General features: G+C 48.6%; 4 protein-coding genes and 1 pseudogene across 4 annotated transcripts; 1 reads left to right on the top strand and 4 right to left on the bottom strand.

Moving 5' to 3' along the window:
• Nucleotides 1-937: 937 nt before the first annotated feature.
• LOC148221732 (mas-related G protein-coupled receptor member H-like) lies at nt 938-2,955 on the bottom strand (annotated as a pseudogene).
• A 3,417-nt stretch (nt 2,956-6,372) lies between these two features.
• On the bottom strand, nt 6,373-9,939 carry LOC148221733 (mas-related G protein-coupled receptor member A8-like). Its single transcript, XM_088175572.1, has 2 exons — nt 8,556-9,939; nt 6,373-8,351 (listed from the first exon to the last, which is right to left on the bottom strand). Exon 2 carries the CDS (start codon nt 8,239-8,241, stop codon nt 7,324-7,326), a length of 918 nt encoding a protein of 305 aa, XP_088031698.1. The 5' UTR covers nt 8,242-8,351; nt 8,556-9,939; the 3' UTR covers nt 6,373-7,323.
• Nucleotides 9,940-10,134: 195 nt separating this feature from the next.
• LOC148221734 (mas-related G protein-coupled receptor member H-like) lies at nt 10,135-11,777 on the bottom strand. Its single transcript, XM_088175670.1, has one exon. The coding sequence runs from the start codon at nt 11,775-11,777 to the stop codon at nt 10,788-10,790; it is 990 nt and encodes a 329-aa protein (XP_088031796.1). The 3' UTR covers nt 10,135-10,787.
• A 2,056-nt stretch (nt 11,778-13,833) lies between these two features.
• On the top strand, nt 13,834-14,817 carry LOC106854651 (mas-related G protein-coupled receptor member H-like). The gene has a single exon (XM_014878690.2). The coding sequence runs from the start codon at nt 13,834-13,836 to the stop codon at nt 14,815-14,817; it is 984 nt and encodes a 327-aa protein (XP_014734176.2).
• Nucleotides 14,818-15,801: 984 nt separating this feature from the next.
• LOC106854688 (proto-oncogene Mas-like) lies at nt 15,802-20,805 on the bottom strand. Its single transcript, XM_014878744.2, has 2 exons — nt 20,700-20,805; nt 15,802-18,136 (listed from the first exon to the last, which is right to left on the bottom strand). The coding sequence occupies exon 2, from the start codon at nt 18,119-18,121 to the stop codon at nt 17,165-17,167; it is 957 nt and encodes a 318-aa protein (XP_014734230.1). The 5' UTR covers nt 18,122-18,136; nt 20,700-20,805; the 3' UTR covers nt 15,802-17,164.
• Nucleotides 20,806-24,703: the final 3,898 nt, after the last annotated feature.

The raw sequence follows: 24,703 nt of genomic DNA on the forward strand, positions 1-24,703 counted from the left end.
ATCATGAAATCTAACCATAAAATATCTAGAGTTGGAAGGGTCCTACAAGGATTATGGATTTCGGCTCCTGTCTCTGCACAGGACATCCCAACAATCCCACCCTGTTCCTGCGAGCATTGTCCAAAAGCTCCTTGAGCTCTGTCAGGCTGGTGCTGTGTGCAGCAGGGGAACTCCTGCCTGGAGTGGATTCTGGATGAAAGGAGGGATCATCATGGAATGGATTGGGTTGGAAGGAACCTTGGAGATCATTGCATTCCAACCCTTCTGCAGTGGGAATGGACATCCAAGAAATTTCTTGTTTTGAAATCTTTGCTCATTTGAAAGGAAGCTCAGATAGGGAATGGCCTGGGTCACCCTGGAGATAAGGAAGGGGCTTGGAAGGAGAAAAAGTACATTGGAGGATAATGATCCTTCTGCACTTGCCTTGGGAGGGACTCCCTGCTGGAGTTGTTTTTTCCTAGACAAGATGTTGTATCATGGAAAGTTTCTGCTTTCCAATGGGCAGGAAATGAGAGACGGGAAGAAAAAAACCTCTCCTATGTCAAAGTCTCTCTCTTCTGTTAATTATTATCAAGTCATTAAATAAATGCTTTCTTGATGTTTAATCTCATGTGCGTCTTGTGTCTCCAAAGCCTGACCCACCACCCATGGCTTTCACTCTCACTCCCCTTTCCAGAAGCAGTGGTACCTTGGTTTCCCCTGGATTTAAGGCAGTGGGAAAAGGAGGGACAACTTCCCCCTGGGTGAGAGATGTGGCTGCTGCCCAGGTCTATCCCAGGAGGAACGAGGAGATCTTGGACTGTCAACATCATCCCAAGCATTGCAGGCACGTGCCTTAGGAAGAGCTCTGATATGAGACAGGATCCTGCCCTCCTAACAGACAAGGCAAAATCTTTAGAATGGGATAAAATGACGAAATGAGCCATTTTAGACACTGTTCACCAGGAAGAAGCTCTGCAGAGAAGCTTAGATGTTGTTTATTCAACAAATTCTGAGGTGAGAATAATCACACAGGAAACAAAAAAAAAACCAAAAAAAACCCACCAAACCCCAATCTGATGTAGAGGTAATAACAAAATGACAAAGATCAGTACAAGATGGATTTTGGCTGAAGATGCTGTGCAGTGCAGTCGCTGTTCAGCTCCTCCCGAGGGTGGCCAGGTTCAGGATGGAGGTGATCAAGGACTTCCTTGGACTTTGATGCTGGGGAACCAGAGGATGGCCCCATTCTGCTGAACAGCAGCATAAGTCACTAATATTCTGTGCAATTAAATGGTCCAAGCATCTGGTGATGTGAATTTCCATGTTGACAGCTCTTTTTGGTCACAGGCATAAGGGTTCGGTGCACGACACGTTTGGCTCTGCATTTTACTCAGAACAATTTACTTCTGGAATTAAAGAATGTGACAAATTCCCACTGAAGGTACAAGGGAATGTTGCTGTCCCTGCCCAGCTCTGCAGCCCTACCTGGTGTCTCTTCCCATCAGCTGGGAATGCAGGGCTGGCTCTGCTGGACAGAAGGGGAAGGAGGTTCCATGAGATCCCAACACCTGTCCTGCCATCGAGAGGCACCAGCCCCACAGGGATTTGGGAAATCATTGTGACCCCATGCTGGGTGTGAACCCAGGCCTTAACATGTGAAATTCTTTGCAGGCAGGAGATCCCTCAAAACACCATGAAACTCATCTGAGAAGCCAAAGGAGATGGAGTTCATTCCCTGGGGCCCCAGCAGTGAGGGTCATTCCATGGGGAATAGAGCTGGGGAACAGCACTGAGCCCAGCTGCACTGCCTGGAGCCGTGTGGGCAGGCAAGGGAGGAGGAAAGCCATGCTCCAATGTGCTCTGTGGCAAAGCATCCCTCCCACATTGGCCCTGGCAGTGCCCCTGCTCCCTTCTCCTGCAGGAGTTCACCAGCCCAGGGAGGGTGATGCTGGGGATGTTTATGGATCAGGTGACTCAAGGAAACCTGTGCCGAGATCCTTCAGCAGAGCAGTGGAAGGGATCAACAGGCTCAGACCACTGTGTCTGCGTTGGCCTCACTTCTGTGGGCAGTTTTGTCTTTCTTCTCATCAAAGACCCTCCTTAGGGAGAGCCGGAGGGACCCCACGGAGCAGGGACTCCAGCACCTCCCTGCCAAGAAGTAGATGAAGGGTTTGATGGTGCTGTGGATGCAGATGAGCAGGAAAAAAACCTGGGTCGACACAGGGATATAACCAAGCTGCTGCAGGAAATTGAAGAGGCTGAGGACGATAGTGAGGAACACAACGAGGGAGATAATGTTGTCCCTCCTCTTGAGTTGCTGCTTCTTGGAGCCAAAGCAGGCCTTGATGATGTTGATCGTGCTGGAAATGGCCATGGGTGCAGCAAAGAGGACCAGGATGATGGTGTAGATGGAGATGAGAGCTGCCCGGCAGTGCTGCTGCTCGTGGGATGGGCACAGGGATGTCAGCATGGGAATGAGAGTGAAGAGAGCAAAGAAGGCCCAGTGAAGAGAGCAAAGAAGGCCCAGTACTGGACACTGAGCACCACCCACCACAGGCGCTCGGGAAGGTCACAACAGCAGCAGAGGTTGCAGAGGTCGTACATATTGAGCACGCTTCTGCTGCCCGCCAGCCTGTACAGAGCCCAGTAGAAGGAGACCACTGACAGCTGGAAAAGGAATCTCACGTATGTCAGGTGCAGGATAATAGAGCAGGACACGTCCTCCACCAGGAAGAGGAGAGCAGAGGGGACTGTGAAGAGAAGGAAGAGGAAGTCGGCAAAAGCCAGGTCAAAGATGCCATAGTTATGGCTTTCCAGGCTGAGGAACCAAAGGACAGCCCCGTTGCCAGCCAGCCCACAGAGGCTGATGAGCAGTGTCACACTGTGTATGGCCACGTTGGTGACATCTATCTCACAGAGATCGTCCCCTTCAGTGGGTGAGGCAGGAGATGGGAACACGGTGGTCACCTCCATGGATGGACACTGGGCAGGCAGTGGGATGTGGTCCCTGGCTGTGGTCAGAGTGGATGGCAGTCAGTGCTTGGAGAATCCAGGGATGGACCATGCAGCTCCTCAGCAGCTCCCTGCAGTGGGAAGGATTGAGTGGGGAGGAGTGAGATGTGCAGGGGAGGAGGGTGGTGGAAATGGTGGGGTGTGAGAGGAAAAAGGGAGGGTTGGGCTGTTCAGCAGGGGATGTGGAAGGAAAGGACAGGGCAGAGGAGGGGGGACCTGGGGAGGGCACTGCAGTCACCAGGAGAGGCAGGAACAGAGGAGATGCTGGAGGAGAGGAAGGTGAGGGAGGAAGGGAGGAAGGAAAACATTGCACTGACCTGTTCACTGTGGGGCAGCAGCAGGCAAAGGGGGTCTGTGCAGATCAGCAGCACTTCCTGGCACCTCTTGATCCTTTGGGATCCGTGTCCTAAAGTGGATCCTCCCAGGTCAGTAACATGAAGGAGAAATTGCCCAGATCACCAGGAGCTCCCCATTCCCCTCCTGCTGGCTCTCTCTGTGCCCTGTCCCGCTGTTGTTTCCCAATGCTCAGTGGGGTCATAGGGCAGTCAGAAGTGGTTTTTCAACTTTGGCTAGGTTAGAGCTCCACTCCCTCAGTATATATGTTGATTTTTTTTCTTACAAAGGAAGTAATTTTATATTTGTGAATGGCTCCTCATTTCTTCCTGATGAGAAACATTCCTTCCCAGTAGAGTGTCCCATTCTTCAACTTCCTTCCCTCACCTGACAGGTTTCTACCATTCCTCGCTTCTCTTCCCTGTGGGGTCTTCGCCTGTCCAGGAGGCAGAGGGATTCTGCTGGTGCTGGTGGCACTGGAATGCTGGCAGTGCTGGTGAGGCAGCTGGCTGCTTCTCTGAAGTAACTCCCAGTCTGGGAAATACATGGGGATCATTGCCAAATGCCTTCCTGGGCCCAAGGAAACACAAAGTATCTGCTCCCCTCTCCTCTCCTCTCCTCTCCTCTCCTCTCCTCTCCTCTCCTCTCCTCTCCTCATCCTCTCCTCTCCTCTCCTCAAAGCGGCGAGACCGCTCCTCTTCCTCTCCTCTCCTCTCCTCTCCTCTCCTCTCCTCTCCTCTCCTCTCCTCTCCTCTCCTCTCCTCTCTCTCCTCTCCTCTCCTCTCTCTCCTCTCCTCTCCTCTCCTCTCCTCTCCTCTCCTCTCCTCTCCTCTCCTCTCCTCTCCTCTCCTCTCCTCTCCTCTCCTCTCCTCTCCTCTCCTATCCTCTCCTCCTCCTCTCCTCTCCTCTCCTCTCCTCTCCTCTCCTCTCCTCTCCTCTCCTCTCCTCTCCTCTCCTCTCCTCTCCTCTCCTCTCCTCTCCTCTCCTCCTCTCCTCTCCCTCCTCTCCTCTCCTCTCCTCTCCTCTCCTCTCCTCTCCTCTCCTCTCCTCTCCTCTCCTCTCCTCTCCTCTCCTCTCCTCTCCTCTCTCTCCTCTCCTCCTCTCCTCTCTCCTCTCCTCTCCTCTCCTCTCCTCTCCTCTCCTCTCCTCTCCTCTCCTCCTCTCCTCTCCTCTCCTCTCCTCCTTTTATGTCTGGGGTAATGGTAAACCTGTAAAATCCCTTGTATTCTTTCTGGATCAATACACCCCAACCCTCCAGTCAGAATGTGTCCCAAATATTTGATCTTTTTTTTCTATCAACTACACCTTCTTTTCAGACACACCAAGTCCTTTTTTTTGCAAGAAAATTAAGCAGCTTTACAGCAGCCTCTTCAACCACCATTTCCTGTTCCCCTGATAAGAGCAAATCATTTACATACTGCAACAGCTTAACTCCTGAGGGTGGAGTAAACTTTATTAATGTTTTCTGCAAAGCTTGCCCAAACAAAACCGGTGACTCTGTATATCCCTGCAGGAGGACTGCCCATGTCAATTGTTGTTTTATCGTTTTCCCTCCTTCCTCCTGCTCCCACTCAAAGGCAAAATACTGTTTACTAGCTTCTGTAATTGGATTCCCCCAGAAAGCATCCTTCAAAACCAGTACAGAATAATACTGATGTAGAGAAGGGATCTGATTCATGACTGCATAGGGATCTGGAATGCTGGGATGCCTTGGTTTGACAATTTCATGTATTATTCTTAAATCCTGCACCATTCTGTAGGTTCCATCTGGTTTCCTAACTGGAAGGATAGGAGCTTTATAGGGAGACATAGATGGCTCCAAAAGACCTGCCTTTAGCAGGGACTCAATGACAGGCTGCAACCCCTTCTTTCCCTCCCTTGAAAGAGGGTATTGCTTTTTAGACACCATTTATCCTGGTTGCTTCAAAGTAATTTGAAGAGGTTCTATGTCTAGTTTTCCATATTTCCCTGGGGCTGCCCACACTTCTGGATTTATTTCACCATAAGCCTTCTCAGACACTCTACACAAAGATATCACAGTGTTGGACTCTGTGCCATTTTTTTTTACGATACTAATTTGCATTTCCACTTTAGCCATCAAATCCCTTCCCAGTAAATTATAATCACAATTAGGAACAAACAGGAATTCATGCATTTCAGACCTGTCCCCCACATCTATTAACTGCGGCTGAATAAAATGCACTCGCTCATCCTTTCCACTCACTCCTTGAATAACCGAGGATCTTTTTGACAATTTCCCCCCTTAGGTATAAAATTTAAGGTGGATCGAGAGGCCCCTGTGTCTGCCAGAAAACACACCTCCTCTTGATCCCGACCCACCTTAAAAGTTATCATGGGCTCGAGAGTGGTGGGTGTTTGATATAATGGGAGGCACTGAAACCTCTAACAATCCATTTCCAATTCTCCTCTAAATACCTCCACAAAATTTGACACAAACAAATTTTATCCGTTCCATAAGGTGGCCATATAAGCCCCTTTGGCAACTTCTACACTGGCCACATAAAATAACAATATTTTACCATCATCTCCATAGCTAACTGTGGGTGAATGCATAATCTGTCCCAAGACCTCAGCATTCCCCCCAAGAGATTCTCCAGGGGTATTATGGCACTGTCATCCCTTTTGCCAGGGCCCCTTCCCGGTTTTACCCTTGCAACCCTCCATGTGTGCCTTGTTTTACCTGTGCTAACCTCCATGGGAGCCCTCCCAGGTGTACCTGTGCTACCCTCCATGGGAGCCCTCCCAGGTTTGCTCCCCGAAGATCCCATTTTACTCACCGGTGAGATTTTCAGTCCTTCCCTGCAGACTCTTCCCAGACCCCCCTGGTCCGCCACTCGTCTGTCTCCTGGACAGTCTCGGGAACCCAATGGATCGCCCGGTACCGGCCGGCACCAAGGGGAGCTGATCACCCAAACTGGGTGAGGTGCCTTCAGCTCCACTCGCTGCCCACTGCCCCGGATGGTGGAAAGATCCCGGACAAGAGCTCCCAGTTGGTCAGGAAAATTAATCCACAAACACCAGAGGTTTATGTCCAAAAAGGAGACAGAGTCCTTTTACTTTACTCAAAGAAAGGGAGAGGTCATGGGGCATTCCCCTGGGGTCTCTCAAATATTTGGAGGACACAGTCTCCCATTTTATCCTAATTTCCTGGCCACATTTCCCTCTCTCTTTCCCCGTTGGCTGAGGTACTTGAGAGGTACAGAATTCCTGGAACCTAATATCAGACTAATCACAAAATCTGAAACTAATCAGACTTCCCTCATACCTAAGATTCCCCTCTGATGTATAACCCTCCCTTTTAATTCTGAATTCTTATAGAATTTATGGTTTTCCCCCATGGTTTCTTTCATTTTTCAATATCCAATTTCGTTTATTAGCAAACCTACATTTTGTAAGGGAAAATATCTTTTGTCTATTCATAAATCAGTGGAATCCTTCCAATTGTTTCGTTTATCTCTCAGTGTTAGTTTTATCTACCAACGGACCAACATCTTGTTTGTAGAGACAAATCCAACATTCCTCTTAATAACAATCCCACACCTGCCATCGAAAGGCACAAGCCCTGCAGGAATTTGGGAAATCACCACCATCCCGTGCTGGGTGTCACACTCTTTGCAGGCAGGAGATCCCTCAAAACACCATGAAACTCATCTGAGAAGCCAAAGGAGATGGAGTTCATTCCCTGGGGTCCAGGCAGTGAGGGTCATTCCATGGGGAATAGAGCTGGGGAACAGCACTGAGCCCAGCTGCACTGCCTGGAGCCGTGTGGGCAGGCAGGGAGGAGGAAAGCCATGCTCCAATGTGCTCTATGGCAAAGCATCCCTCCCACATTGGCCCTGGCAGTGCCCCTGCTCCCTTCTCCTGCAGGAGTTCACCAGCCCAGGGAGGGTGATGCTGGGGATGTTTATGGATCAGGTGACTCAAGGAAACCTGTGCCGAGATCCTTCAGCAGAGCAGTGGAAGGGATCAACAGGCTCAGACCACTGTGTCTGCGTTGGCCTCACTTCTGTGGGCAGTTTTGTCTTTCTTCTCATCAAAGACCCTCTGGAGGGAGATCCGTAGGGACCCCATGGAGCAGGGACTCCAGCACCTCCCTGCCAAGAAGTAGATGAAGGGTTTGATGGTGCTGTGGATGCAGGTGAGCAGGAAAAAAACCTGGGAGGACACAAGAGAATAACCGAGCTGCTGCAGGAAATTGAAGAGGCCGAGGAGCAGAGTGAGGAGCACAACGAGGGAGATAATGTTGTCCCTCCTCTTGGGTTGCTGCTTCTTGGAGCCAAAGCAGGCCTTGATGATGTTGATTGTGTGCAAAATGATCATTGGGGCAACAAAGAGGAGCAGGATGATGGTGTAGATGGAGATGAGAGCTGCCCGGCACTGCCCCTGCTCGTGGGATGGGCACAGGGATTTCAGCACGGGAATGAGAGTGAAGAGAGCAAAGAAGGCCCAGTCCTGGACACTGTCCACCACCCACAACAGGCGCTCGGGAATGTCACAGCAGCAGTAGAGGTCGCAGAGGTCGTACACACTGACCTCTTCACTGAGTGTCAGCTGGTACAGCCCCCAGTAGAAGGAGACCATTGACAGCTGGAAAAGGAAGCTCACGTATGTCAGGGGCAGGATAAGAGAGCAGGACATGTCCTCCACCAGGAAGAGGAGAGCAGAGGGGACTGTGAGGAGAAGGAAGAGGAAGTCTGCGAAAGCCAGGTCAAAGATGCCATAGTTACGGAATTTCAGGTTGAGGAGCCGAAGGACAGCCCCGTTGCCAGCCAGCCCACAGAGGCAGAAGAGCAGTGCCACACTGTGTATGGCCACGTTGGTGACATCTATCTCACAGAGATCGTCCCCTTCAGTGGGTGAGGCAGGAGATGGGGACACGGTGGTCACCTCCATGGATGGACACTGGGCAGGCAGTGGGATGTGGTCCCTGGCTGTGGTCAGAGTGGATGGCAGTCAGTGCTTGGAGAATCCAGGGATGGATCACACAGCTCCTCAGCAGCTCCCTGCAGTGGGAAGGATTGAGTGGGGAGGAGTGAGATGTGCAGGGGAGGAGGGTGGGAGTTGGGAAGGACTTGGAAGGAAAGGACAGGGCAGAGGAGGGGAAACCTGGGGAGGGCACTGCGGTCACCAGGAGAGGGTGGCAGGAACAGAGCAGCTGCTGGAGGCGAGGAAGGTGGGGGAGGGAGGAAGGAAAACATTGCACTGACCTGTTCACTGTGGGGCAGCAGCAGGCAAAGGGGGTCTGTGCAGATCAGCAGCACTTCCTGGTACCTCTTGATCCTCTGGGATCCGTGTCCTAAAGTGGACCCTCCCAGGTCAGAAACATGAAGGAGAAAGTGCCCAGATCACCAGGAGCTCCCCATTCCCGTCCTGCTGGCTCTTGCTGTGCTGTGTCCCGCTGTTGCTCCCCAAGGCTCGGTGGGGTCATACGGCAGTCAGAAGTAGTTTTACAACTGTGGCTATGTCAGAGCTCCATTCCTTCCGAGTTCTTTGTATGGAATTTTTTTTCTTTGTCACAAAAGAATTGGCTTTTGTCTAAAGGTCTCCATGAAGAATTTTCCAAATGGCTCCTCACTCCTTCTGATTAGAACATTCCCTTGTCAATGTCCCATTCTCCAACTGCCTTCCCTCACCTGACAGGTTTCTACCATTCCTCGCTTCTCTTCCCTGAGGGGTCTTTGTCCCTCCAGGAGCAGAGGGATGATGCTGGTGCTGGTGGCACAGCAATGCCAACAGTACTGTTGCTGTATCTGGCTGCTTGTCAGAAACAACTCCCATTCTGGGAAGAGCTCCAGAATCATTGCCAACACCTCCCCTGGGCTCATGGGAGCACCCCTGGCCCATGGACTCCCGTTTCTATCATTGCAATGCAGGCTCACACAGCCCAAGGCAAGGACAGCAATCAGCTGCTTGCAGCCAGGTTATCAGCACTTAGAGCCCATCCTAATTACTATTACTGCCTAATTACTGCCAATCCCCTTGATGATGCAATGAAAGCTGTTAGAGACCAGAGTGCTGTGAACCCCCTTCCAGCCCTTCACCAGAGCTCCTGCTCCTCCTCAGTCCTGGGAACTCTTGTGCTTGTTTTTCCCTGATCCCATACTGTGCCTTTGCCAGCAGGGACACCTTCCACTATGCCAGGCTGCTCCAAACCCCATCCAACCTTGTCACTTGCAGAGATGGGGCAGCCTCTGTGGGCAACCTGTGACAGGTCCTCAGCACCCTCACAGGGAAGGATTTCTTCCTAATATCCAATCTGAACTCACCCTCTCTCAGTGGGAAGCCATTCCCCCTTGTCCTGTCACTCCATGCCCTTGTGCAAAGTTCCTCTCCAACTCTCCAGAAGCCCCTTTAGCTCACGGATCATGAAGTTTTTGCACTTGCAAGGACTAGCCTGGTGAGGGGATGTGAGATTTCATATCTGGGGACAGAAACATAGTGTCAGCAGGGAAGAGAGGTGACAGTTCTGGTCCCAGGGCCACCACACTGCCAGTTTCTAGCAGGAGTATCCCAGATCCCTGAGGCATGTCAGCCTGGGTAGGAATCATGTCACCTCAACTTTCCAGAAATTCCTTGAAATTCATTATAGGCTGCTGTCTGACTCCCATGGGGGTGTAGAAGATAACTCAGATGAAACCTGCAAATTTTAAGGGTTGTAGCCAGGAGAGCAGCATTGATTCACCTCTTCCCAGAAGAAATGACATTGCTGAAAACCTAAATCATCCCTGTGCTGTATGCCTGTGCTCCAGCTCATGCACAGAATTTATTCTTTCATGAATCCTCTTGGAAACTGCGTGGTGAAGGTGAAGTACTACTGAAAAGGTGGTATATAAATGGGAAAATTAGATTTGAATCAGGAATCATAGGTTTTGTCTTACAGGATCCTAAAAATCCCTCTGTGGAATGAGAGTGGGCAATTTGAGCCTGTAAAAAGATAAGATTTCAGCACTAAGGTTACTAAGAGGAACCTGACACAGAGACACTCTGCTTTTCCCAGAAGGAATGAGGAGATGTTGGAAGTGTCAACAGATGGCTCATTCCAGCCATTGTAGGCACCAGCCTTAGGAAAAGCTTTGGTATAAGACAGGTAGCTGCCCCCCTCACAGACAAGCCAGAGGCTTTAGAATAGGAAAAATTAAGGAAATGAGACATTTTTTGACACTGTTTACCAGAGACAAGCTCGACAGCAAAGACCAGCTGTTATTTACTCAACAAAATTTGCGGCCAGAGTTACCACGTTGAAAAGAAATGGAAGGAATAAATCCAAATCTGATTTAGGGGTAGTAACAAAATGAAAAAGATCACTATATCTGATTTTATTCCCTGGGGCTAAGGCAATGAGGGTCATTCCATGAGGAATACAGGAACAGGATGGATCTCAGAGCCATGTGCTCCCATACTTCTGGCTGTCTCTGAGGTGCCACATGTCCAGAAGTGCCTCACAGAGCTGTTACCTCCACCACAGTGTCCCCAGGGCCGTGGCTCCCCTCCTCACTCCCAGCTTTCTCCTCAAACACTCTCCTCAGAGCCACTCTGACGGAACGCTGGAAGCGGCGCCGCCGGCAGCTCCCAACCAGCACATAAATCACCGGGTTGAGGGTGCAATTCAGCAATGCCAGCAAAAAAGAGGGGTCTTCTGGGAATAAATCACCAGAATCAGGGAGGTTGAGGAAAACCTCCACACAGAAAGGGATACCAAGGGCAAAGAACAGCAGGACATTGAGCAGGATGGCCACAAAGAGCTTCCCTGGCTGCCGCCTCCGGGAGCCACAGCGCAGCTTGAGGAACAGGAACAGGTTGGAAACCAACATCATGAGGGAAAAAAACACGGAGATGGCGAGGGCTACACCTGCAAGGACAATCTCAGAGTCTTCAGTATAGGTGTAGGTGAGGTAGAGGGAAGAAACAAAAACCCCGGCGAGGGCCCAGAGGGCCCCGCTGATGACGCCTGAGAGGTGCCGGGGGCGGTGGCAGCGGTACCAGATGGGGCACAGGACGGAGACGCAGCGCTCCACGCTCAGGGCTGCCAGCAGCCCCAGGCTGCTCAGGTCAAACAGGTGGCACGGGAACCCAAGGACAAACACAAAATGCCTATAGTGATGGATTAAAGGAAACAAAGATGTGCAAAATGCTGCTACGGTCAGAAAAGCCAAAATAAGCAGGAGAAACAGGAGGAGCAGGGAGAAGTCAGCAACAGCCAGATTTAGGATGTAGACAGTGAAAGGGCTCTGCTTTGTGTGGAAGCCCAGGAACCACATGACCACCCCATTCCCTGCCAGCCCACAGAGAGAAATCCCCAGGCACACCCCTGCAAAGGCAATCAGGGTGCAGGGAATGCTCAAGCACTCAGAAGTGAGAAATTCCTCCCAGTCCAGAGATCCATAAATTGTGTTGTTCAGGGTGAAGTTTGTTGTGCTGTTCTCCTCCATGGTGAATGATCCTGCTCCCAGCAGCTGCCTTCTCCCTTTCCCACCACCTCCTAGGGAGAGATGGGAAACCAGAGGGGAATAAGGGACATCAGCACTCCCAGCACTTCCCATCTGTCCACACAGCCCCAGGAAGAACCCCCACCCCTGCAGTGTCCAGGACAGCCTCCCACTCCTCCAGCCCTGACCCTGGACAGGAGCCATCTCCCACCCGTCCAGCCCTGGACTCCGACCTCCGCTCAGTAGGAGCAGTGCTGTAACAGCAGCACCAGGACAAAGGATTTGGGGATGGCTGCTGGAACCGCTGGCTGTGCTTCAGCCTCGTCCTTCGTGCCTTAGTGCAGCCCTTGGCCCAGAGATCACATCCCATGGTCAGAGCCTCCTCTCACAATCTCCCCACATCGGTGACAGCTTCCCCTCACATGTCCCAGGGACACAGATCTTGTCAGGAGGAGGTGGCCATGTCACCCCCTTCCTCTGCCCCCCCCCCCCCCCCAGTTCTTCATGAGGATCTGGTGATCTGCTATGATCTTATTAATTCAGGCACTCAGACTTTAAAATTTTAAACATCATTTACTGGATCTAAAACAAGGAAAATGAGAGGACAGCAGAGATAATATTATGTCCCTTCAGGTGCTGGGAATCCTGGGTCGAAACCCTTCTCTGGTGAGAGCAGATCCTCTTTATGGAAGGGGTATTCCATTATGATCTGTTCAGCTATTTTACTGGGTTTTCACCTCTCAGAAACTCCAGACCTTAGTGGATGCCAACAGAGCCCCTGAGCAGCAGCCATGGGGATGAGGACTGTCCTTGTATCCACTTGCTGGGGGAAATCACCAGTGCCCAGACATGAGACTGCACGAGGGCTTTTCCCCACAGATTAGATTAGATTAGATTAGATTCCCCACAGATTAGATTCCCATTAGATCCCAACCTAATCCAAATCATTAGCCTAATCACTCCTGCTGGGCATGTGTCTCCTCAGAGATGAGGTTTGTGGGTTACATGGTGCTGCCAAAGTGCTCTTCTCTCCAAGTGGTTCCCACCACACAACCTCAGCCTTTCACAGCCCAGGGACTGGTATTTTATTGCTTATTGTCTGCCCTTCTTTCACATGTTTTCCCTCTCCTTTGGAGTTGTATCCTGTGCTTGTCATCCCCAGGACTGATGGATATGTTAATGCACAAGGTCCATGTGCTCTCCAGGGTGTCCAGGCTGGAGCTTCAGGCTTTGGAGCTAGAGGAAGACTTGAAACAAGGAGGGAACTTAGGCTCAGCATTCATCCATGAAAGGGAGATGGAGAAAGGTTCATCTCCTAGAAGTTTGTCCCAGAAGGAAGTTGGAAGAAATCTCTGAGAATGAGTTACATGTCACTAGAGGCACTGAACAGCTTGTGCTGTTACATGTCTGCACATCAGTGATTTCTCACTCCTGAAGGTTTCTGGCTCATCCCTTTCACGCATCTGCCATCCTCCATCCCTGGGAATGATTTATATCCCCTTCTGCATTAATGGATGGACCACCTGGCACACACAGTGAAAGCCAGAAGCCCCTTGCATGGTGGGATGACACTAGAGAGTGGCAGAGGAAGGGGGTGACATGGCCACCTCCTCCTGACAAGATCTGTGTCCCTGGGACATGTGAGGGGAAGCTGTCACCGATGTGGGGAGATTGTGAGAGGAGGCTCTGACCATGGGATGTGATCTCTGGGCCAAGGGCTGCACTAAGGCACGAAGGACGAGGCTGAAGCACAGCCAGCGGTTCCAGCAGCCATCCCCAAATCCTTTGTCCTGGTGCTGCTGTTACAGCACTGCTCCTACTGAGCGGAGGTAGGAGTCCAGGGCTGGACGGGTGGGAGATGGCTCCTGTCCAGGGTCAGGGCTGGAGGAGTGGGAGGCTGTCCTGGACACTGCAGGGGTGGGGGTTCTTCCTGGGGCTGTGTGGACAGATGGGAAGTGCTGGGAGTGCTGATGTCCCTTATTCCCCTCTGGTTTCCCATCTCTCCCTAGGAGGTGGTGGGAAAGGGAGAAGGCAGCTGCTGGGAGCAGGATCATTCACCATGGAGGAGAACAGCACAACAAACTTCACCCTGAACAACACAATTTATGGATCTCTGGACTGGGAGGAATTTCTCACTTCTGAGTGCTTGAGCATTCCCTGCACCCTGATTGCCTTTGCAGGGGTGTGCCTGGGGATTTCTCTCTGTGGGCTGGCAGGGAATGGGGTGGTCATGTGGTTCCTGGGCTTCCACACAAAGCAGAGCCCTTTCACTGTCTACATCCTAAATCTGGCTGTTGCTGACTTCTCCCTGCTCCTCCTGTTTCTCCTGCTTATTTTGGCTTTTCTGACCGTAGCAGCATTTTGCACATCTTTGTTTCCTTTAATCCATCACTATAGGCATTTTGTGTTTGTCCTTGGGTTCCCGTGCCACCTGTTTGACCTGAGCAGCCTGGGGCTGCTGGCAGCCCTGAGCGTGGAGCGCTGCATCTCCGTCCTGTGCCCCATCTGGTACCGCTGCCACCGCCCCCGGCACCTCTCAGGCGTCATCAGCGGGGCCCTCTGGGCCCTCGCCGGGGTTTTGGTTTCCTCCCTCTACCTCACTTTTACTGAAGACTCTGAGATTGTCCTTGCAGGTGTAGCCCTTGTGATTTTTCTGATTTTGTCCTTTGTGATGTTGGTTTCCAACCTGTTCCTGTTCCTCAAGCTGCGCTGTGGCTCCCGGAGGCGGCAGCCAGGGAAGCTCTTTGTGGCCATCCTGCTCAATGTCCTGCTGTTCTTCACCTTTGGCATCCTTTTCTGTGTGGAGATTTTCCTCAACCTCCCTGATTCCATTGAGTTATTCCCAGAAAACACCTTCTTGCTGATGGAATTGCTGGACTGCACCCTCAACCCGGTGATTTATGTGCTGGTTGGGAGCTGCCGGCGGCGCCGCTTCCAGCGCTCCGTCAGAGTGGCTCTGAGGAGAGTGTTTGAGGAGAAAGCTGGGAGTGAGGAGGGGAGCCACGGCCCTGGGGACACTGTGGTGGAGGTAACAGCTCTGTGAGGCACTTCTGGACATGTGGCACCCGGAGATGTGGCACCTCAGAGACAGCCAGAAGTCTGGACACAAGGGCATTCCTAGCCCGGCTCAGTCCAGTTCCACAGCTGTATTCCCCATGGAACGACCCTCATGCCCCATCCATAGGGAATAAACTCTGCTGAGGAAGCAACGATTGCAAAAATGGGCAGAGTGACGGGTACTGGGATAGTGATGTTGGGATTTGGGCTGTAGGGGGTAAGAGATGGGTGAAAATTACAATTTGAGGAAAAGAGAGAGGTAAAAAAAAGAGACAAAGAGAGAGAAAGGGAGCAAAAGAAAGAGAAAGAGAGAGAAAGAGAGAGAAAGATAAAGGGAAAAAGGCAGAAAGCAGGAGAAGAGAGAGAGAGAGAAAGAAAGAGAGAAAGAAAGGAAAGAAAAGAAAGAAAGGAAGAAAGGAAGAAAGAAAGGAAGAAAGAAAAAGAAAAAGAAAGAAAAGAAACAAAGAAAGAAAGATATAAGAGAGCAAAAAGGAAACTAAACAAGAGAATGAATGGGAGAAAAAACAGAGAAAGAAAGAATGAAAGAAAATCAGAAAATAAGGGAGAAAGTAAAAAATAAAGATTGAGAATGATAAAGGATTGCTTGGACAGGACAGATGAAGGATATCCCTAGTGTGCTAAATACCCATAAATAGTTGGGTAACTCACACAGGACCTGGTCCTGTTCCCTCTGGAATCATTGGAGGAAAAATTATTCACCTAAGCACAGCAGTGCTATACCAAAAACCACCTGGAATTAGCTGTTACACAATAAAAGAGAGGCTTTCCTCTCTTTTTTAAGTAGACACTGACAGAAAGGTTCTTCCTGTGCCTTAAATAAAAAAATCGTTTATCTGAGTTTATATTCTGTGTGTTTTTATCAGCTCATAAATCAGATAAGAACAGTAACAATACGTTTAAATATGATTTTTATCCCTTTGGGGAAAAAAACAAACCAACAACAAAAACGTGACTTCTGGTCTTTTTGACAATAAAAAATTATTTTGTTTTCCCAATAATAAAATAATTTGAGATATCAAAAAGAGAACATTTTGAACATGAATTAGTGAGATTTTTCAAAGAAAATTACCCACATTGACTTTTAACAATTTTGGTTAAAAGAATAAATGTTAGGTAGTCTGATAGCACAAATAATCCCATTTTGCCCTTCAAAGGATTTGGTTAAGGGAATAATTTGTTGCAAATCATGCTACTTATTTACCTTGTTCTATTTCCTGTATTTTTCCCACTATCCTTTGATTTATCCCTATTAGTAAAGGAGATTTAAAAGCCATGGATTCTGATCTGTCCTTTTAAAGAAAGAAATAACAATCCAATGCATGACGTAGATAAATGCAGAGACTCTGCCAAGGGCTGGAGGAATTTAAAATAACATGCAACAATATAATAATATAAAATAATAATCTCCAGTCACATATTTCTTTGAAGTACAAGACAAAGGTGGTTGAAACTCAATGAATAAATTTTTTTAAGCAAGTTGGAAGGAGCTGGAGCCCTTTCCTGTTCTGTGGTGTGGAAACATCCCTGGTTCAGAGAAGAAATGGTCTTGGTGGATATGAATCTTTTCAGTCCTTGAAATGCTCACATTAGGAAGCCCAGAATGGCTCTGTGAGCCACAAAAGGCTGTGTGTGTGCTGAGACTTGGGAATTCTAAATTAAGAGGGATAGATGGATTCTCCTTCCAGGAATTTTATGTCTGCTTCCAACAGGAGGATTGTTGGTACCTATCTCATTTTCAGAGGTCTGAGTGAAAACCAACACTGAGAATTTATGAGGTTATGAGTAACAAGGATTTATCCTGAGCAGGATTTCTTTGATGAAATTCAGACACCAAGACATTTCAACCTTTCCACCTTCATAAACTAGGAGAGGCATCACAATCTCCCATCTGGACACACATTGGAAATCAGGCTCTAGTTTGGTACCTTGGAGTTCAGATGGGTCTTTTAAAAGGCATGCAGGGTTTGGAATTGCACACAGGCTGATGTCCATCCTTAGGCATCTGTCCACACAGCTACATTTAGATTCCATCACCTCTGGAAAGAGGAGTATTCCTCAGTCTTGCAGGGAGCAGCCACCCAAGGCCCTTCATCAATAAAATTAATATTATTTAAAAGTCACTGGAAAGAAACAGGAACTTTTAATGTGTCATAAATACAGGTCAGGTAAATACAGATGCTTATGTGCCACAGATGGGGACGTAAAATAATAACCTAAAATATCTACAAAGAGGGTACTGAAGGTCAGGTGAGATGAACCTTCTCCAGTACCATGGAGTTCTTCAGTTCTGCCAAGACATTCCAGGCAGGATTTCAGGAGGACATGGTTACCGTGTCCCGGGTTTCCCTCTCATCTCTGTCATCTGCTGAGTCTTGGAAAGCCCTCTGGAATGCCAGCCTGAGGGTGAGCCTGAATTTCCGATCCCTGTAGCTTCCCACCAGGAAGTAAATGACGGGGTTGAGGGTGCTGTTGACACAGGACAGCACAAAGCCAATCTCCGGGGAATACAGGAACTTGTGGCCCAGGAAGTCCAGGAGGATGAGGACACTGAGGGGCACGGCAAAAATGAGGAAGAGGAGGATGGTGAGCATGATGACGATGAAGAGCCGGCCCGTTTGGAAGGGCTGGGAGCTGCACTTGACCCGCAGGAAGAGGGTGAGGCTGAAGAGCAGCATGAGGGGAGTGCAGACGAGGAAATCCAAGGCTCCGATGGCGATGAGCAGGCGCCGGCAGACCCTGGGAGAGGGGCGAACGGTGCACAAAACATATCCCAGAGTGTTCAGGAGCAGGGACAGGGCCCAGAGCAGGCCAGCCACCACGGCAGACAGGTGCTTTGGGCGGTGTGTCCTGCACCAGATGGGGGACAGCACGGACAGGCAGCGCTCAATGCTGATGGCCGTCAGCAGGTACAGGCCCGTGCCGTACATGAAGAGATCCAGGAAGAGGAATATCCCAAACTGCACCCCCACGTTGAACTGCATCAGGTACTGCACGGTCTCCACGGCGATGCACAGCAGGTACCCGAAATCAGCGGCCGCCAGGTTCAGGATGTAGACGGTGAAGTGATTCCTGCGGATGCGGAAGCCCAGGAACCACAGGACCAGGCCGTTCCCCACCATGCCACAGGCAGCACTCAGCAGGCAGAAGCTCTCCATGAACTTGAGGACAGCATAGGATGGCTCTGGTAGTCCCACAGCCCCGCTCTGGTTGGTCCCAGGAGCCTGGATGGCTGTGGTTGGAGGGAGGATTGGTGTGGTTGAGGGTCTCATAATGGTGACTCAGACCTGGGGGCAGAGAGGGGAGAGGTGGTAACTCCAGGGTGACTTATCTAGAGGGGTTCCTTGGTTTCTCCAAGGTTTTGTAGCCAGAACTTGATTTCATGGAATCTCAAAATAATATGGTTTGGAAGGGACCAAGAGCCTGGAGTAACAGGACAAAGGGTAAAGGCTTCACACTGACAGGGTGTGGGTTTAGATGGGATATTGGGAATAAATCCTTCCCTGGGAGGTGGTGAGGCTCTAGCACAGGTTACCCAGAGAAACTCTTGCTGCCCATCCCTGGAGGGGTCCACAGCCAGGCTGGACCAAACTGGGATATTGGAAGGTGTCCCTGCTCATTGCAGGGGGTTGGAAATGGATGATCTTTAAGGTCCCTTCCAGCCCAAACCGCTCTGGAATTCTGTGATTCCATGAGAACAACTGGTAGTTTTTTTATATTGACGAGTGATTTCTGTTTTAATAAAGTGCCATTTGATGTGATTGTCCTGTGTCTCATGTACAGTAACAAATAAATATTTTGGTCTGGCAGAGCCCTCTGCTTCTCCTTCAGAAACTGAAAGAATCATATGTAAGAAACCACAGATTATCTGGTCCTCACAGGGCATGTGAGTTGTGGCTCTATAACTTTTCTACACCATTCCTTGAGTTAGGTCACTGTTTCCTTCACCATGGTACTGAGATCTGATTGAGAATCTTGGCAATGAAAAAAAACCAAAAAAATGTTTAACACCTTTTTTTTTGGTCTGATGAGAACAAATACAGTTGTTCTTCTGCTGTCCTCCAACCAGCTCTGAATTTGGACATGGAAGGCAGAGAAGTTAAAAAAGAGGAGAGGAACAAAAAAAATTGGGTTTTCTGGGAAGATGTGAATCACTGAACCATGTAGCCAGCATGAATCCTCTGTTCTCTCTTCGTGGTGCAGCAGCACACATGGAGTCAGACTTCCAAAAGCACCCAGAATGTGACAAACTGAATCACTGCTGTTCCATCCCAGCACTCCAGGCATGCTGACCCCACAGACAGAGGGAAAAGAAGTGTGTGGTGCAGGGAATTTCAAGGCCAGGTTGGATGGGGCTTGGATCAACCTGGGCTAGTGGTGGGATTGGATGGGCTTTAAAGTCCCTTTCAACCCAATTTATTCCAGGATTCTATGATTTCCTTTAGAGTTGACTGAAACCAGAGACCTGCTGGCATTGCAGAGCTTGATGATCCCATCATCAGCTCTTATGGCACCTTGAACACTTCTTAAATGAAGACTCTGGAGAGCAGCCTGGGGCTGCTCCTCCCTCACAACCTGCTCCAGGCGTGGCCACAAATGATCATATTTTTGCAGAAATTACCAAAACCAGCCTCAAGTTATGTGCTGCACTTCTGCTGCTAGAACACAGGAAGACCCACCCAGTGGTTAAGTGGTTTCCTGGTTTCTGTGCAACCAAATTTCCACTCGATCTGGATGGATCTGAAGAGGGTGTGAACATTTGAGTATCACCTTAGCTCTGTCTCAGCCCACTGCAGCCTTCAGAGCTGCATCTCTCTCTACTGGGGATTCAGGGAATGACAGGTAATTATTTCCCAATGTTAAATGGCTTTGTGCCATTGATCATGTCATAGAATCATGGAATGGATTGGGTTGGGAGGGATCTTAAAGCTCATGTTGTTCAAATCTCCTGCCACAGCCAGGGTCACCTTTCACAGACCTGGTTGCTCCAAATCTCTGCCAACCTGGCCTTGGGCACTTGGACACTTGCAGGGATAAGGCAGCCACATCTCCTCCTGCCTCACAACCCTCACAGGGAAGAATTTCCTCCCAAGATCTAATTCAAATCCACCATCTTCCAGTTTAGAACAATACCCCTGTCACTCCAGGCCCTTCTCCAAAGTCCCTCTCCAGATGTCTTGGAGCACTTTTAGGAACTGGAAGGTGCTGTATGTGCATAAAGACTGCCAGGAACAGAAATGGCTGCAATGGGTAAATGACAAAACATCTGCTGTAATAGAAGTGACAAAATCCCTCTCTTACTTCTGCAGACCATGGAGAAGAACACCGCAAAAGTCACTCACTGTTCTCGTTTATTTATCATATTCCCTTGGACAGACTGATTTCCTGTCTCCAAGACACATTCAAGATGTGCTTCTACTTCCTTATGTAACTAATAACGGAAAGCTCTCTTCAAACAGCAGCAGCGCGAGTCCAGGTGGTTTTTTCCTGTTGAGGTTAAACATCCTCCCTGTGGTTTGCCTGCAAATTCTGCCTGTAGTTCCTGAGGCAGAACAACCCTGACTCCACAAAGATGTCTCAGAATATGGACAGAAAGTTATGCTGTTGTAATGCCAGATCTCTGAGTAATGATTTTTTATATTACAGAGGTGCATTTAGAGCAGTGCAAGAACACTTGTACATGGAAAAGAATCCCTGGAATGAAGATTTCCTTATATTGAAAATTATTATCATCAATTCCTGACCTACAGAAATTTCTGTCTTTTTTCCTCCATTGTTTTTGTTTCTCTTCCTTTCCTCAAAGCATGACAGAAACATCAGAGTGTAAAGACCCATCTCAGAATTTCTCACCTTTCTTGTGTTCCTGGGAATTTCAGCACTTGTGCCCGGCAATGTTGTCCCCTGGACTGTGTGACATAGGGTGCAGCTCAAGTCCTTGTGTCATCCTGAAGCGCTGGGCTGGGCAGCCACTGTTTAAAAAGCCATGGTGGTTTCAGCGTGACCCTCCAGGCAGCCAATCACTCGGGGGGGGAAATACCTCCTCTGTGTGAATATGATCATTTAGATTTGAACCACTTCCCTCTCCCCTCTTTGCAGTGTCATGGAAACATTATCTTTTTACTACTTCTCCCTTCCTCAGCTGTTCTTGCAAGAGCTGTCCGTACAAACCTTGCACTTGCACAACTAGGTGTTGTGTCCTACTCGAGGCCCTGAGGTGCTCTGGTTTCACATCCCCTGAAGAGGAGGTTTTAGTGCTGCTCAGGTACAGAAATTTTAAGTCCTCTCCCGTAACATCTTTGCTGGAGGTTTCACAACCTCTCTCAGCACTTCTCATTCCCTCCTGTCCCTGCCCAGTTGTCACACACCCGTCACCACAGTGGGTCCTCTTCTGACCCGCAGCCTCTGCCAGCACAATTCAAGCACCTTATGGGTCCCTACTGCTTCATCCAACCTTGCACCCAAACTTCCCATCTTAGCAGTTCCCAAACTCTGCTTGTGCTGCCCTCAACATGGAGCTCTTTCAGTGCACCTTCACACCCCACAGACTTTCAGCACAGTCCTTCAACCCCTCGGTACTTCTGATTTCACAAAATCCCTCCAGCCCCATGCCTTTCACTTCCAGTTTCACAACTTCCCCCTGAACAGGGCTGCAGGCTCTTCCTCACCTTGTGTCTCCTAAACAGATAGAACCCACCAGCACCCACTCACAACATCTCAGTTCCTGTCCATGCACACTCCATGTCCATGAGCCTCCCAGATCCACCTGCCAAAGGCCATGGAAACAGTAAAAACACCTTTCTCCTTTCCTGACATCCTTACAGGGAACTATTTTGGGGAACGGCCAGCCTCCCCTCTTAGTCCCTTGGGCCAGGGAAGTAAAGGGACAGAAGTGTGACGCCACCCAAATGGCTGCCATGTGTGTTAGCAGGCACAGCAACCGGAAGATCCAGTCCAAATCTGCTTAGCAGGTCAGAAACACATTTTTACATCTTCAGCTTCTGTTGTCATCAGTTCTTCCTCTTCCTTTCCCAAAGATAGTATGATTGTTTTTACTTTCTTACCCAATCCTATTTCCTAGAGTGATTACTGACAACCCTCATTAACCTGGCCAGGACTCCAGGCTACGGTGTAAAATTATATTTAAATTAAAATACTATTTTTATTCAGAGCACTATTTAATTTCCTCACTAAATAAGGGTTCCCATTTTCTCTGCATGGATTGCTGGCATTCCGTGTTGGGAGACATTCAAAATGCCTTTATTGTTATTGAGCCATTCTGAATTTCAATAAATATCAGCAAAACAAAGGGATGGGCAGTGGATGAAACTACTTATTGATGCACCTAAATCACAAGTTGAAAATACACAGTACACTTCAGAGAACCGATGAGTTGGAGTGGAAGTAATACACAAATTTATCGAATTCTGGAATGGTTTGGGTTGGAAGGGACTTTAAAGCTCATCCAATTCCACCCCCAGCCACAGGCAGGGACACTTTCCACCATCCCAGGTTGCTCCAACCTGTCCTGGAACACTTCCAGGGATGGGGCAGCCACAGCTTCTCTGGGCACCCTGTGCCAGGGTCTCACCACCCTCCTAGAGAAGAATTTCTTCTCAATATCCCATCTAACCCCACCTTCTGTCATCTAAAGCCATTTCCCCTAACTGATTAAGTGAATAGATCCATTTCTTTCCAGAGGAAAGCCTGGAATGGCAAAGGCTCAACTCAGCTGACTTCCACAGATGTACAAGAGCTGATTTCATCCCCTCCCTCAGTTTTCCAATAAAATAAGGATTTTTTCTTTTACTTACTCTTTACTTCACTGACCTTTGCTGAAACGTGCAAGTTCTTGCAAAAGGCCTCATTCCCTGGGCTACCAGTGATGAAATTTCATGGAAAATAGGGTCTTGGAGGGTCATCAAGAAGTGACCCAAGCCACCTTCCATCTCTCTTCTTACTACTAGAAAACTCACAGATTTTTTTTTTCATGAGGGCTTGTGGAGTTTTCTTGGGATACACAGTGATTTAAAAATCCTCACAATTTTATTCTTTATTACTCACAGTGCTATAAAGCCTAAGCTGTGGATCTAAGGGGTCTTTACACTTGGGAAATGCACAAAGCATGGATTAATGGCAGAGTCTGGGAACGTTAACTCGACCAGGTCACATCACTTGCTTGCCCAATTTAATATTCAGTTAATCTATTGGCTGTTATTTCCAAGAATCATGGAATTGTTAAGGTTGGAGAAGCCCTCTCCATTCTCCAGCAGTGCCAACACTAATGCATGTCCCCAGGTGCCACATACACTCGTTTTAAATCCCTCCAGATTGATGGTGACTCTACCACTGCTCTCGGTAAACTGTGCCAGGGCTGGACCACCCTGTAAGTGAAGAAATTTTTCCTAAACTCCAATCTAAACTTCCCCTGGCAGGATGGGATTAATTTCTTCTCCTTCCCACCACTGAGCATTCCCACCTCCCTCCTCCAGCCCCAAGAGCCCTTGGGCTGGGAGATTTCCTTGGAGAGGAAAGAGGAGGTCTGTGTAAACAGGGAATTAAGCCCTGGAGGAAGAAGATTTCCTTGGAGAGGTTTGAAGAAAGTTACTTAAACAGGTTTTTTTTCCTCTCTGGTTTCTGAGCTCTGTGTGCACACTTCAGTGCCCACAGTCCCTCCAAGCAGCTCTAACACGGGCAGGAAAAGCCAGGATACACTTGGTGATACAGGAAAGCAAGGAATTAAATGCTGTGGGATTAAAAAGGCACCTCCTAAGCAAGTGTTGGAAGCTTTTCAGAAGCTGTTCTATGTTCTTTAAAGCCTCTACCAGGAAAGGGAGATGTTGGGGATGTAAAATCTCACAGCTCTTACACAAAAATTAGATCTCCAAACACAGAGGAGGTAAGTTTTCCAGGATCTTTTCCCTTTCCTCTTTTCTTTCCTTTTCCTGATTTCCTTTCCTCTTTCCCCCCTCCCTGCCCTTTTCTTGACAAATGTGAAAATACAAAAAGAAATTTCCCCTGAAGTTGTCAACCATCTCTGGCTCTCTTTGGCCGTAACCATGTGCAGAACTGATTTTGCAGTCCCAAATCAGCTTACTGAATTATTTTTCAATTAACATCTGAGATTTTAGGGGAAAACTCTTGCAATAAGGGGATGGTGCAATTCCTTATCCTTTTTTTTGGAATTATAACAGTCCACATTGTATTTATTTCATATTGCAATTGATTGCACTAAATCATGTACCTTTAGTCAGTGACTGAACAGATGATTTTAGAGGTAAGACCCTCCTTTTATCCCCTCTCTTGAGTATGTTTTACCTCCTGCCAGGAAAACTGCAAGCACAAGAAAAGCCCCAAATTTTCACAACTTCCTTTTTAGACTCCACTTTTTTTGAGTTTGAGAGCAATTTTGGTTTTTCTACATTTCAGCATTTCCTGTGAGTGCTTGATCAGCTTTTTGCCTCTACAGGAATTTCTGATTTTGCTCTATTTTAAAATCATAAAATAGGAGCCTGGATCAGATGGATCCAGTCCCAAAGGGATCCAGTGGGGTTGGAACTAGATGATCTCTAAGGTTCCTTCCAACCCAAACCATTCCAGGAGTCTATGATTCTATGGCTGTGTCTCATACAAGGGAAATTAAACATGAAGAGGGGAAGAACAACAAAAAACCAAGCAAAAACTAAAACAAATTTAAAAGGCACTTGATAAACTTAATTCTAATCCTATGTATTTATTAGAGACAATGCTCTTCTGATAAAGAATTAATTTTTAACAATGAAAAAACTGATTAATAATTTTGTCTTTATCTTTCCACATTTCCAGGCTCTGCACTGCACACTGCCCAGTAGATTGGC

The sequence above is a fragment of the Sturnus vulgaris genome, chromosome 18 (assembly GCF_052056855.1).
Source record: "Sturnus vulgaris isolate bStuVul1 chromosome 18, bStuVul1.hap1, whole genome shotgun sequence".
Classification (NCBI taxonomy): Eukaryota; Metazoa; Chordata; class Aves; order Passeriformes; family Sturnidae; genus Sturnus; species Sturnus vulgaris.

Excerpts from the sequence above, each read along its gene's own strand:
- LOC106854688 (XM_014878744.2), bottom strand. The coding sequence starts at position 18,121 with ATGAGACCCTCAACCACACCAATCCTCCCTCCAACCACAGCCATCCAG.
- LOC106854651 (XM_014878690.2), top strand. The coding sequence starts at position 13,834 with ATGGAGGAGAACAGCACAACAAACTTCACCCTGAACAACACAATTTAT.
- LOC148221734 (XM_088175670.1), bottom strand. The coding sequence starts at position 11,777 with ATGGAGGAGAACAGCACAACAAACTTCACCCTGAACAACACAATTTAT.
- LOC148221733 (XM_088175572.1), bottom strand. The coding sequence starts at position 8,241 with ATGGAGGTGACCACCGTGTCCCCATCTCCTGCCTCACCCACTGAAGGG.